At 43.5% G+C, this 14,470-nt stretch overlaps 1 protein-coding gene across 3 annotated transcripts in view; it reads right to left on the bottom strand.

Annotated features, from left to right (window-relative positions):
• The window catches only part of PMM1 (phosphomannomutase 1), a 149,181-nt gene that overhangs the window by 57,573 nt on the left and 77,138 nt on the right, over positions 1–14,470 (bottom strand). For all 3 annotated transcript variants that reach the window (XM_077452529.1, XM_077452531.1, XM_077452530.1), the window contains one exon: positions 6,703–6,794. In XM_077452529.1, coding sequence (XP_077308655.1) covers positions 6,703–6,794 — 92 coding nt within the window. The remainder of the gene's footprint in view (positions 1–6,702; positions 6,795–14,470) is intronic.

Raw genomic sequence — 14,470 nt, 5'->3', positions numbered from 1 at the left:
CCATTTATTAATTCAGGCATAAGATTTTTTTAATCTGGTTGCTAACACCTTCGCATATAGCTTTGTATCCACGTTCAAGAGGGCTATAGGCCGGTAGTTAGAACAGATTGATTTATCCTTCCCAGGCTTTGGTATAACCGTTAGGTTTGCCAACAGCGATTCTTTCCTCATGTCCTCTTTCTCCCCTATTTTATTCAGGTATTTGCACAATTCTGGGGCTAGTTGCTCTTTAAATTTCTTATAATACTTCATTGAAAAGCCACCCGGGCCTGGGCTTTCCCATTGGGGGTTTCCTTTAATGCTTTATATATTTCCTCTACCGTAATAGGCTCATCTAATCTCTTGGCACTTGCTTCTGTTATTTTAGGTAAATTTGTTTCAATCAGATATTCTTGTATTTTAGCTTTCCTAATCTGTTTCTGTTCTCCTTTCTCTGTAGTTCTAATTGAATAAAGTGCACTATAATATGTTTTAAAAGCATAAGCTATCTCCGATGTTCTATATTTCATTTCCCCATACTCATTTTTGATCTTTTCAATATAATTTAAAGTTTTTTTTCCCTTGATAACCTTGCCAGGTGTTTCCCTACCTTGTTTCCCCATATATATCTTTCTTTAGCTACATTCTTGTATACTTTTCTTATCTCTTGTTCCATCATATCGTTTAACTGCACACGCTTTTTGATGATCTCTTATGTTTTTACTCTAACAGATATAGTTATTTTTTTGTGTTATTCAATCTCTGTTCACTTTCTTTTTTTTTCCCAGCACCTATGGAGTTTAACTTCCCCCGTATCAGGGCTTTATGAGCCACCCATAGTGTTGCCTTAGACACGTCTATTGTGTCATTAATTTTTAAATATTGTTCGGTCTCTGTTTTTATAGTTCTCTCTACTTCCTCATTATATATTAAGACCTCATTAAGTCTCCAAGTACCTTTTCTTCGCTCCGTTACCCCATCTCTAATTTTAACTGTCACAGGTGCGTGATCCGATGAGGTAATACTTCCTATCCCTACATCTACAATGCTTTCCAGTGTTTCATGATCTACAAATATGTAGTCCAGCCTCGCTTACATATCATGTACCAAGGAATAATAAGTGTAATCCTTTCTTCCCAGATTTCTCGTTCTCCATGCGTCCACAATCTGTTGTGTGTATATTTTCTTTTTAAAAATTCTATGTTGTTTAATTTCCTGAGGGGGGGACGCGTGATGTGCTATCTAAGTCCGGGTCGATAGGAAAGTTTAGATCCCCTGCTAAGATCACTTGGCTGGCCCTGCTTAAAAATCTGCTAGAGCATTCAGAATCCCATTCAAATATTTTTTTGGACCCTTATTAGGACCATAAACTTTGGCTAGTGTGTATCTTTTCCTTTGTATAGTTCCTTTTAAAAATAGAAACCTCCCATCTGGGTCAACCTTTCTTTCCTCAACGATAAAATTAAATTTTTTTGAAATTCCAATAGCTACACCCCTAGCCCCCTTATAAGGGGAATCTGCGTAGTACCACGTTGGAAAAACACATGTATTTAGCCGAATGTTAGAATCAAGGGACAAGTGCGTCTCCTGTAAGAAAACAATATCCGCAAGGTATTTCTCAACTTCTTTAAAAATAATATACCTTTTCTTGGAAGAGTTCATTCCTTTAACATTGTATGTTAGCAGCTTAAACTCTACCATTAGCCAAGTCTTGAGAGTTTCTTATTTCATTTAGTGGATTCGGATGAACAGATTTTCCCTCTTTTCTTCCCCACCCTCTCTCCCCCCTCATTTGATGTAACTCTGACCCTGTGGTTCCGGGACATCTTACCAGGGATCCCCTTGTCCCTCCAGTCCCTTTGTCCTAAGGTGGAGTTCTGTTTGGCCGTGTCACTATCCATCTCACCTATTACTTGTGAGATGGTATCCCACAATGTCAGGGACACCAGGCCCCCTCCCGCCGTTTTTTTTTTTGCTTCCTCCCTTCCCTCGTTCTCTTCATCTCTGCTTGCTCTCTAAAAACCCTAAAAAAAAAAAAACCTCTTCCACTCCCGCTCCCGTCCTCCCCTCCCAAACAAAATTCCCATTCCATCCCCCCCATCCCCCTTAGGAAGGGTGGGGGGGGGAGAGAGAGACGTGGAGAAGGGGAGAAAAAAAACACAATATTTGGGGGGCTATTCCCATTTCTCCACAGCATCTCACCCTGTCTCTCTATCCTCCCCCCCAAGGCTCTTCCTCCCTGCTCAGTTATATATATTATGTCCTTGGTTCAGGAATATCAAGTTTTTTGCAGAAGTATGTTGTATCTTCTATAAATCTCAATCTTCCTGTGCGGCCGTTCTTTCTGCCAATTAAGCATGCAAGAAACCCCCAATTATATTGTACCCCATTCTCAGTCAATACTGCTAATAGAGGTTTTAAGGCTCTCCTTCTCCTTAGGGTCTCTTGGGATAAGTCCTGGAATATCTGGATATTCTTTCCTTCATATTCTATTGGTGCGTTTGCTCTTATATTCCTCCATATTTGAATTTTATGTTCTTCATTCTGAAATCGCACTATGATATCCCTGAGCGTCTCTTGTGGAAGATCTTTTGGCTTTCTTAACCGATGTGCCCTTTCAATTTTTATTGGGTTTATTATATCTTTATTTATCAGCGGGTTACATCTTTTTTATTGCATCTATTAGATCTTCTTGTTTTGATGATTCTGGGACCCCATGTATTCTGATATTTTTCCTTCTATCCCTATTTTCCTGATCCTCCATTTTATATGCTTGTTCTTGTTGCGCTTTTTTTAGAGATACAAGTTCTGCTTCTAATTTCCCAATTATATTGGCGTAATTTTTAACTTTTTTTTCTATATCTTCTACCCGTTCCAGGATGTCCCCAAGGTTCTTATGCAGTCTTTCCATTTCTGATTTATTGGAATTTTCTAGGGCGGCAAACATAGATGTTGTTTCTCTTTTAGTAGGCAAGGATAGGGGGTTTTCCTGCTGCGTCTGTATCCCTTCTGTTTCATACTCTAGTTCTAAGGGTTGTTCCATTTCCCCCTCTAACTGTGTATCTTGGGCCTGTATAGATTTATTCTGCGCTTGTTGCTTTTTTTTTTCCCTGTCCTTCTCCTTTTTATCTTTATCTTTATATTCAGCCTGAGTGCTTTCGTTGTTTTTCTGTGTGTTGTTTCTCAGTTAAACCTGTTTGCGTAACATATTTATTCATTGGACCAGGGCTTGTAACTAAGCTCTGCCGAGGTGATTTAGGGGTGGCGCCCGTCTTAGGTGTTAAATTTGGCAAAATGATTATTTTGTTGAAATATATTTTTTGCGTCTGTGTCACTCCTAATTATTTCTCCCCGGGTTCTCCGATAGGTAATACACTCGACACCCCAGATTTCAAGTCATTTGACGGCATACCCTTTTACCTGCACTTATAGCAACTTTTTTCATCATCTATTATCAGTTGCTGGCCCTGTCAGTCCAAGGGCAGCAAGTGATACAACTTAATTAAGAATCAGTATACAGAGATGGTACAGATATCTCCCGATATAGGGGTGCAGTTATATACGATACACAGCTGAGTCATATTCGGCTAAGCCCTCTCCAAGAATGGAATCTCCATGCCTTGTACGCGAAAGAACAGTATCTCTTTTAGTGCACTGAAGAAAAAAAAAAGGGGGGGGTATTATTTTTCCTCCTTTCGATTGCCCCTGTTTTGCCAGCAGCCCGTCAATTTTGTAGTGTCACAGCTGGTAGCTCAAGAAGGGCCATATAGGGACATATAGTAGATTTACTATTACTTTTTTGAGAGTCAGTTATGTCCATTGATCTTATTTTACTCCTTTAAAGTTCAATTCCCATCATCATGTAATACATTTGTCTATTCCCTTAGAACTGCAGTGCTAATTATTGAAGTTTTATTGCTTTCTCCCATCATTCAATTCATCTATATACACTTATTTTATGTCCTTTGCTTCAGAGGGAAAATACTCAATATAAAAACGCACTGACAGTCTGTATGTCTGAGTGATATGGGGATTCCGACAAGACAGTTTCACTCTTCTCGGGCGCACTTCAGTACGGAGGCTCTCACGCACAGCTTCGGCTGTAATCACCGCTATGGATAGTATGTAGGGAGCGAGAGGGAGAGCAGGCACAGCAGATCAAGGTCAGGGAGGGACGCGCGGCATCCTCGCAGCTGGGAGAGGAGACCTGGTGTTCACCTGAGTGTGTTAAGTGCAGACACACTCCATCCCTAGACTCCTCCCTCCAGGGAGATCCAGTTTCTAAGAATAAACACAAGGGTTTCCACTTTCACCCTTGTGCTTTGCCTTGCCCATAGAGCCCTTGGCCCTCCCAATCTGAGCTGACCCTGATATAAAAGGCATTGAATTAAGGAGTACCCACCACAAGCTCTGCCTTTTTGCAGATGACGTCCTGTTATTTATGAAATCTCCACTTATAATCGTCTCCTAATCTACTCAAAGTACTGGACTGGTCAAATCTCGGGAATCGTGGTTAATACCCACAATTCGACAGCACTCAACGTTTCTTAACCACCTGTTCAACAACTACCACAAGAGATACTACCCTTTCATTGTTCCGCGCACCACATCCCTTTTGTAGGTAACATTGTTCCGCGAACTACCCCCCCCCCCCCCCCCATGCTCTCTCACCTTACTTTTCTCATGTCGACCTGGTCCACCGTACCCGTCCTGGCTGGTCCGTATCAGTTACTAAAAATAGCATTTTTCCTACAGCTTACCTGTAAAATCTTTTTTCTTACATCACAGGACACAGAGCAGCCATAGTAATTACTATCTGGGTTAATACACCACCTATAGGTAAATGGACACTGGTACATCTAAAAGACAGGAAGTCCCCCTCTATATAACCCCTCCCATACAAGAAGTACCTCAGTTTTGTAGAAAAGCAATGAATATCCCAGTAAAGAGGGGAGGGTCCCGTGATGTGTCCCGTGATGTACCCCAAGAAAAGGATTTTACAGGCAAGCTGTAGGAAAAATCCTATTTTCTTCATCGTACATTACAGGACAAAGAGCAGCCATAGTAATTACATCCCAAACCAATGCCCCTTAGGGGAGGGAGACACATACAAAGCAGGCCACCATAAGGCATGAGGATCTATACCGCTGCCTGCAGCACACTGCACCCAAACGCAGAATCCTCCTGCTGCCTTACATCCATCTGAAAAAAAATTGTAAATTATGAGAAAGGGGGGAACATTTGTGGGGCAGATGAGCAGGTGGTTACAGTGGTGTAACAGAAGAGCAGGGTGGAACAGTGGTGGGGCAGAAGATCAGGGGGTCACAGTGGTGGGACAGAAGAGCAGGGGGTTACAGTGTTGGGGCAGATGTGCAGGGTGGTAAAGTGGTGGGGCAGATGTGCAGGGTGGTACAGTGGTGGGGCAGATGTGCAGGGGGTTACAGTGGTGGGGGCAGATGTGCAGGGGCTTACAGTGGTGGGACAGATGAGCAGGGGGGTACAGTGGTGGGACAGATGAGCAGGGTAGTACAGTGGTAAAACAGATTTGCAGGGGCGACAGTGATCTGAGGTGTGAAGGTGCAGGAATTGGGCTGATTTGAAGTGTGGAGTTGCAGGAATTGGGGCTGATCTGAGGCATGAGTGCAGGGTGTTAATTTCTCACTACTACTCAAGAAGTGTTCACTTTATAAAAAAATCCTTTTCGTTATTGAGAGTGTGAAGTTGACATGTTTTGTTATAAAATCAGCACTCTCAATTTCTTTGAAAGTATTTTTCGGCACACTGTGCTCAAAAGGTTGCCTACCCCCGCACTATACCTTTCACAATATGTTACATTGTGTACTAATGACGTATTTTACTGTACCATGTTCTTTTGCAAATTGTTTGAACAAGGAAAAAAAAAAAGAAGAAAAAAGCTCAGCTGACAATTTGTCTTACCCTCTCCTATAATGCAACCTGCAAGGTTTCGAATCTTTTATCTACCTAATGATTAATACCATTTTCTAATAAAGATATGTGGTTTCTATTTGCCAAAAAATATACCTGCCTGGCAAACAAGGTTTTTTTTTTCCATGGCACTATGGCTGACACAGATACCAGCTGTATGCCTATAAGCCCTAAGAACTGCCCCCCTTCCCAGAGCACTACCCTATGCACATAAGAAATCCTGACTCTTCTGCACCATCAAATGAGATGGGATTTTCCTAGTTCCTATTATAACAAACTGGTTAATTGATGCAATGAGAACTTTCTTAATTTGGCATTAGTTTACATGTGTGCATGCTGTGCTGTATTAGTTATCTTGGAGGTGAATATACATAATTTATTTGTAAACTAAAGCAAGAATGTGTTATTAATTGTGCCATCTGAATGTTGGATTCACTCGGCTCTAGAAAACATGCTAAGATGTTCATACCTCAGAAGATCATGCCACCTCCCCTGATATTAAAGTGAGCAGCACAAACACTTACTGAATGAGTAATATTCAAGAAATGACAAAATGCAACTCACTGGTTATTTGGGACTTGAGTGGAATTCCAAAATTGATCCAGGGACAGGAAAAGAACCTACATAAAAACTCCATATATGTGACCATTGGATTATTAATAACCTTCACCAAACATATCTAGCAGCCTGAAAAGTTTACTCCAGCAAGTACTGTATTTACCCAGATTAGGTTTATGCTGAACTAGTTCAAGTTTCTGCAAACATGCCATTACCTACCGTTTCTTAGGCAGTTTGAGCATCGCAATGTAACTCAGACAGAAGTTAATAAGATCCTGAAGTAGTTCTTCCCCCAGGTGATTTTGTATGGCCTTGGAAAAAAAAAAGCACAGGTCAAAATGTTATAAAGATTAATTCCAGTTAGTTAGTACATTAGGTTTAATGAGATGAGAGTAAAAGACAGAATACATAGGGCTTGACTTACTAAAACTGGAGCATGCAAAATCTGGTGCAGCTGTGCATGGTAGTCAGCTTCTAATGTCAGCTTGTTCAATTAAGCTTTGGCAAAGTAACCTGGAAGCAGATTGGTTTCTATGCAGAGTTGCACCAGATTTTGCACTCCCCAGTTTCTCCAGACCCACCATCCCAGAGCAACAGCGTGAAGAATGGATCTGGCACTAGAGAAAGCAGAGCTGATGCTTCCTGTATAGCTTTGACTCCTGTCACAGGTGGAGTGCTCTGCCTGTGACGGGAGTGCTACAGGAAGCATTGACTCTGCTCTCTCTTTGAGCCGCATTCTTCCTCCAGCGCTGGCTCCTGTCACGCTGATGCTCAGGGATGGTGGGTCGGTAACCAGTCAGCAACACCCACCAGCAAAAGCCACGATTTAGGTCAGTTGAGGTGCAAGTAAACCACAGAGAATCAGTGTGAAATCAACCTTAGGCGCCTTTCACACGATCGGTTCCACCTGCCTGTTTTTCAGGCATACCCAGTCAAACCCTCCATTCACCTCTATAGAGCGGAAGGTGCAAACGCTTGTGTCTGTTTACACCCACCTATCTCCAATCCAATCCACTTTAAAAAAAAAAACAGAATGGGATCCGTCCCCTTCTGTCTGGGTGGAAGGGATCAGAGGGCCCATATAATAGAGCGGGCTGTGTCCATGTCTGCTTTGCATATGTAGACTGGACACAGCCCTGTCATCTGCCCGCTCCGCTCATTGTAGCCCGTGACCGGTTACCAAGTCGCTAAAGTGGCCCTTGCTCCTAAAAAGGTTGGGCACCATTGCCTTAGTATTTAAATGCTGAGGAACAGATGTCTCACTGCCAGTTATTCTAAATGAGAAATCTGTACTTAGCTAATATCTAAATCCTTGTCGCTAGATTTCTTTACTGATTCCCGGAAGAGCAAAATTTCTGAATAATTATTAGCATTTAGTCTTTACACTAACAGATACCCTTCCAGTTTGTCAATTGCTATCATAAACCTTTTTCAACAAAAAAGTTCCTATTGTACACCTAAAAGTAATAGGATTTTTTCGTCATACTTACCTATAAAATCCTTTTCTTTGAGTACATCCTGGGACAAAGAGTTAGGCTATTATTCGTTACTCACTGGGTTATACACCATCTCTAGGTGAATGGACAATGGTAGACCAGTCTTAGATAGGTAGTCCGTCCCTATATAACCCCTTCCATACAGGAAGTACTTCAGTTCTGTAGCAAGCACTGAATCCTCAAAAGAGTGGAATTACCTCTTGTGTCCCGTGATGTACTCAAAGAAAAGAATTTTACAGGCAAGCATTACAAAAAAAATCCTATTTTCTTTATCATACATCACGTGACACAGAGTTAGGCTATTATTCCTTACTTACTGGTACATCCCAGAGCAATAGCCTTGAGGGGAGGGAGACACCCTGCCCAAAAAATAGCCATCAGACTTTATACAGCAGCCTGTACAAACAGTTACTGTACAAAATAAGGTCCATTAGCATGGACCATAGGGTGAGTACATGGATTGAAAACTGGCTACAAGGGCGAGTTCAGATATGAGTGCAATCCATACACTGGGGGGGAGAACCTCTGGGGGAATCTAGGGTGGAAAAGGATCTGGGGGTCCTAGTAGATGATAGGCTTAAAAAGGTGATTAACTCCAGAGATAAAACAATAATTCTCCCGCTCAACAAGACTCTGGTCTGGCCGCACCTAGATTATGCTGTCCAGTTCTGGGCACCAATCCTCAGGAAGGATGTACTGGAAATAGAGCGAATACAAAAGAAGGGCAACTAAGCTAATAAAGGGTCTGGAGGATATTAGTTATGAGCAAAGGTTGCGAGCACGGAACCTATTCTCTCTGGAGAAGAGACGCTTGCAAGGGAATATGATTTCAATTTATAAATATCGTACTGGTGACCCCACAATAGGGATAAAACTTTTTCACGGAAGGGAGTTTAACAAGACACGTGGCCACTCAATAAAATTAGAAGAACAGAGGGTTTAACTATAAACTACATAGAGGGTTCTTTACTGTAAGAGCGGCAAGGATGTCGAAATCCCTTCCACAGGCGGTGGTCTCAGCGGGGAGCAGTGATAGTTTTAAAAAACGATTAGATAGACACCTGAACGACTGCAACATACAGGGATATACAATGTAATACTGACAAATAATCACACTGTCAGGGATACCCTGTGGCAAAGCAGATACTCAGGCATGCACGTGTGTGCACATATGTTCCTACGAGAATGCGTCATAACGGGCAGCGGCACTTGTACGTGCACAAAGACACGTGGCAGGTGCACGTGTGTGGGAACACACGGCACGCGCGCTCTAACTCGGATTGGCTCCAGCTCCCCTTTAAAAGGACAACAGCTGCTCTAGTACAGTGTTGATCTTCTGTTGCCAAACCACTGCCTGCCTGCTGACTATTCTTTATTAACTACCCGTTATCCATGTTGACCCGGCTTGTCTCACTCTGCTTTAGCCTGTTCCTGATCCGGTCTCCGCCTAGATCCAGAGGTCGCTGACCCACACCTGTAACCACCGCTCCCTACTGCTTCTACAGTACAGTCCTTCCGGTGGATCATCTTTACTCCATCTGTATCAGTTACTGCAGATCATACATGTGCTCCTACCTCACTGCGCTCCTGGACCACTGTTGCAACCCCAGTGGTCCCCGAGCCAGGGCTGTAAGAGAGGTCTCCTTCTACGGTTGGACTCTGATATCAGGTATGTGACAGTATCAGACAGACATGACTGAGCCTACAGAAGGAAACTCACAGATGGAGGAAGTGGGCCGCCACCTTGCAGCCCTCATGCAAGCTGTACAGTCCCTACATGAGGTGTACCTTAAGTTGGAAGGACAAATTCAGACACTTCCTGTCAGCTCAGTTCCAGTATCCTCCGCTACACCTCCACCTGAGCCCAGAGTTCCCATTCCTGAGAGGTTCTCTGGGGAGCACATCAAGTTTTGGGCCTTCAGCAACGCATGTCTACTGTATTTTGCTCTGCAACCCCTGACTTTCACGCTGGAATCCACCAAAGTGGGGTTTATAATTCCACTACTACAAGGGGATCTTCAAGCCTGGGCTCACCGGTTGCTGAAAGGGGACGACATACAGACGCATACCATGTAATCTTTTCTCAGTGCTATCACACAACTGTACGACAATCCATTACGTACTTCCACGGGAGAGGCTGTCCTCCACGCACTCCAACAAGGCTGCAGAGTGGCTGAGGACTATATTATGGCCTTCAGATGCTGGAGTGCAGACACCCAGTGGAACGATGCAGCTCTGTGGCACCAGTTCTGAATGGGTTTACCTGAGAACATGAAAGATGAACTTGCCCAAGTGGAAATACCCGATACCTTGGAAGGACTCATCAGTCTGGTAATTCAGATTGACCAGCGGCTCCGTGAGCAACAATCAGAGAAATGCATCCAGCAGAACCACCCTGTATGGATGACACCAAAAGCTCCAGTTCGGCCTCCTGCCAGTTCAAGTCCCATCATCCCTGCATCTGCCGCTCCAGGGCCCATGCAACTCAGAGTGATGCGCCACACGTTATCTCCAGAGGAGCAATCAAGCCGTCGGCAGAAGAATCTTTGCCTTTATTGTGGAAAAGCCGGCCATTATGTTCATAGGTGTCCTGCAAAGATGAGTACGTTTTCTCCTACTAACCTCACAATGCTACTTGCCCAAGCAACCCAACTTACTCTTCCTCTGTTAGTCCAGCTTCCAGGAAAGACAATTCCAGCATTGTGGACTCCGGAGCATGCAGTTGTTTCATTGACTTAAACTTTGCCGCTCAGCAACATATTCCCTTGCGACACATGGACTGTCTGTCTTTTTAGCTGACGGCTCAGGTATCAGATCTGGACCAGTAACCCAAGAAACACTTCCATTACCCGTTAATTCTTCATCTCAACATAAGGAACTATTGAGCCTTGACCCTATCACTTCCCCCCTGTTTCCTGTCATCCTGGGTCTACCTGGGCTCCAGGACCATAACCCTCAGATCAACTGTTTGGCCGGGGAGATCAAATTTTCATCACCATATTGTCAAAAAGGCATTGCTTGCCAGAACCTCTGAATCCCCCCGGCAACCCTACTTTGTATGGACTCTGATCAAGATGTTCTTCAACCTGTACCTAAATCTTATAACCAGTACCTTGATGTTTTCAGCAAACGAGGAGCAGATACTTTTATGTCCCACCGCCCATATGACTGTCCTATTGATATCTTGCCCGGAGCTGTGATTCCGTTTGGATGTGTGTTTCCATTGTCAGAACGAGAACAAGAAGCATTGAAAGTATAGGTTGATGAGAACCTCAGAAAGGGGTTTATCCGCCCATCCACATCCCCGGCAGGAGCAGAGATATTCTTCGTAACTAAAAAGGACCACTCACTCCGTCCTTGTGAGGATTATCGGGAGTTAAATAAAAATACAGTTAAGAACCGCTATCCCCTGTCCCTAATGACTGAGTTATTCCGGAAACTGAGATATGTACTTTTACTAAACTGGACTTAAGAGATGCCTATAACCTGATACTTATTCGAGAAGGGGATGCATGGAAGATGGCTATTCGTACCAGATTCGGGCACTTCGAGTATCTGGTTATGCCCTTTGGGCTCTGCAGTGCCCCCACCACCTTCCAACATTTTATTAATGATGTGTTCCGAGACCTACTGGATACCTTCGTAAATTGTCTACTTGGACGATATCCTAATCTTCTCAGGGTCCTTTGATCAACACTGAGAGCATGTCAGTATCGTGCTAGGCTTACTCAGTCAACACAAACTATTTGCAAAACCGGAGAAGTGTGAATTTGAGCGGCAGAGCATCCAGTTTTTGGGATTAGTAATATTCACAGCAGGAGTCAAGATGGATGCCCATAAGGTGTCCGCCATACCGGAGTGGTTGGTACCCACAGACAAGAAGGGGGTACAACACTTCGTAGGTTTTTCAAACTTTTATAGAAAATTTATTAAAAGGGTTCTCTACCATAATCACCCTAATAACACAACTAACTAAACAAAACCTGTGATTCTACTGGAACCCCAATGCCTTCAAAACACGAAAGAATCTCTTCACCTCGGCTCCTATCCTCAGCAACCTGACCCGTCCTTAACCTATTTCCTCGAAGTGGATGCCTCCAAAACAGCAGTGGGGGCAGTTGTTTCCCAACGTCAAGGGGTTAAGGCCTTAATGCATCCTGTGGCTGTCTTCTCACGGAAACTTTCTCCATCAGAAAGAAATTATGATGTAGAAGATCGTGAACTATTGGTCATCAAAGCAGCACTGGAGGAGTGGAGATATTTGTTGGAGTGCACTAACCATCCCATACTAATATATACTGACTATAACAATTTGGAGTATTTAAGATCTGCCAAACGAATGAAGCCATGAAAAGCTCGATTGGCCCTGTTTTTCACTAGTTTCTCCTTTTCGTATAACATACCGACCTGGATCAAAAAACACAAAACCGGACACACTATCCCATATGTATGATGACCCCAAGGATTCATCAGCACCAGATACCTTCCTGCCTACAGGGAACTTCCTACTTTTGCAAACGGATCTTTTGTCACAAATCAAACAGGCTTCCATGAACATTCTCAGCCCCCCTGGAATTATCATAAGCCCTAGAGACGCTTTGTACAGGAAGCCAAAAATTTGTCCCTGAGAGCGTGCGAGTAGGGGTCTTGAAGATGTTGCATGATCATCCGCTGGCAGGCCATTTTGGCATACATAAGACCCTTGAACTGGTACGATGTACATTCTGGTGGTCTGATCTAGAAGTATTCTGTAAGAAATATGTGAACTCATGCTCTGTTTGTATTCAGTACAAGACAGCAAGAAGTAAGTCCTGGGGCATGCTGAAATATTTACCCACTCCTGATAAGCCATCGAGGATGACCGCCATGGATTTTATAGTGGAACTTCCACCTGCCAAGGGATGCACGGAAATCTTTGTAGCAGTGGACCAATTAACCAAGATGTCAATTTTTTTGCCCTTAAAGTGTACCCCATCTGCTATGGAGACAAGCCGAGTGTTCATTAAAGAAATTGTTAAGATGTATGGGGTCCCTGCAAACATCACGTCTGATCGTGGTGTACAATTCACCTCACGTTTTTGGAGTGCCTTATGTAAAGTGTTGAAAATTGAGTTGGCATTGTCCTCAGCATACCATCCCTAGACCAATGGGCAAACAGAAAGGACTAATCAAATGATCGAACAGTACATCCGCTGTTTCACATCCTTTGCTCAGGACGATTGGGTATCGTTACTGCCACTAGCAGAATTTGCCTACAACAATGCCAACCACTCAGCTACAAGCCAATCCCCTTTCTTTTCTAATTATGGTTTCCATTTATCATTTCTGCATGATTTCATTCCAGAATCTACAGTTCCAGCAGAGCAAGATACCACTGATTTCCTCAAACGCAACAATAAGATCTTGCAGGAAGCAATGGCCAAAGCACAAGTTGGCAAGTTGACAACAAGAAGGATTTGAGAAGAAAAGGAGAGGAGAACAGAGTCAGGTGATCAGGTATGGCAACCAATCTTAAAGCGGTAATAAACCCGCAAATTTTTTTTTTTTTTTTTTGAAAACTGACATTTTATTAAAATTTCAAGTGAAACAAAGAAATCAAAGAAGGAACATTAAGGCACAGGTAGTAGAAATAAGCGGTCACAGACCACAGTAAGCAAAGGCAAAAAATATAGCATTGCATCAGCTCAAGCATTACAATACAATAACACTCATTTACCGGGAGGGTTAGATTCCTGCAGCCTGCTACCGGTCAAATTAACAAACCTTTTTAGATAAAGAAGAAGAAAGAAATGAAAAGGGGAAGCAAAAGAAAGAAAAGCAAAGTAAAGGACGCCCCTCCGACCCACCTACCCCGCGCCCCCTCCCCCTCCACACTCAGAAGGCGGGTGCCTCCATCTTATCCCAAAGATCCCATACCTTGTTATGTTTGTCAAGCGTGTTGTTTAGGGGAGCTGTAAGGTATTCCATACGCTTGACGTCTCTAATTCTAGTGTGCAACTCCACTAGTGAAGGAATCTCCCGTTTCTTCCATTTTAGGGCAATTAGGCAGCGCCCAGCCGTCAGCACGTGGGCTAACAGGAATTGGGAGGATCGGGATAATGTGGCAGGAGGTAGGCCCAGGAGAAACAGCTTGGGGTCTAACGGTATTCGTGCTTCAAAAATGGTACATAATAAGGTCCTAACCATTTCCCAGTAGGAGATAATTCGTGGACAAGTCCAGTAAATATGGAACAGTGTCCCAACTGCACTACGGCAGCGCCAACAGCGGGAGTCCGCGGAGGGGTAAATAGAATGGAGCAGGGACGGAGTTTGATACCAATGCAGCATAACCTTGTATTGATTTTCCTTATATAAAGTGCAAACGGAGCTTTTAGCTGCACGTGACCAGACCCGCTGCCAGGTCTCCAAGGGCACGGCCTCCCCCAAATCCCTGTCCCATTTATCCATATACGCGTGCCGCGGACCCGTCAAAGAGGAATCCGCTATTAGAA

Source organism: Lithobates pipiens, unplaced genomic scaffold (genome assembly GCF_037356315.1).
Source record: "Lithobates pipiens isolate NorthernLeopardFrog02 unplaced genomic scaffold, aLitPip1_a1.2 Scaffold_23, whole genome shotgun sequence".
Classification (NCBI taxonomy): Eukaryota; Metazoa; Chordata; class Amphibia; order Anura; family Ranidae; genus Lithobates; species Lithobates pipiens.
This window is presented reverse-complemented; position numbering and strand designations above follow the sequence as displayed.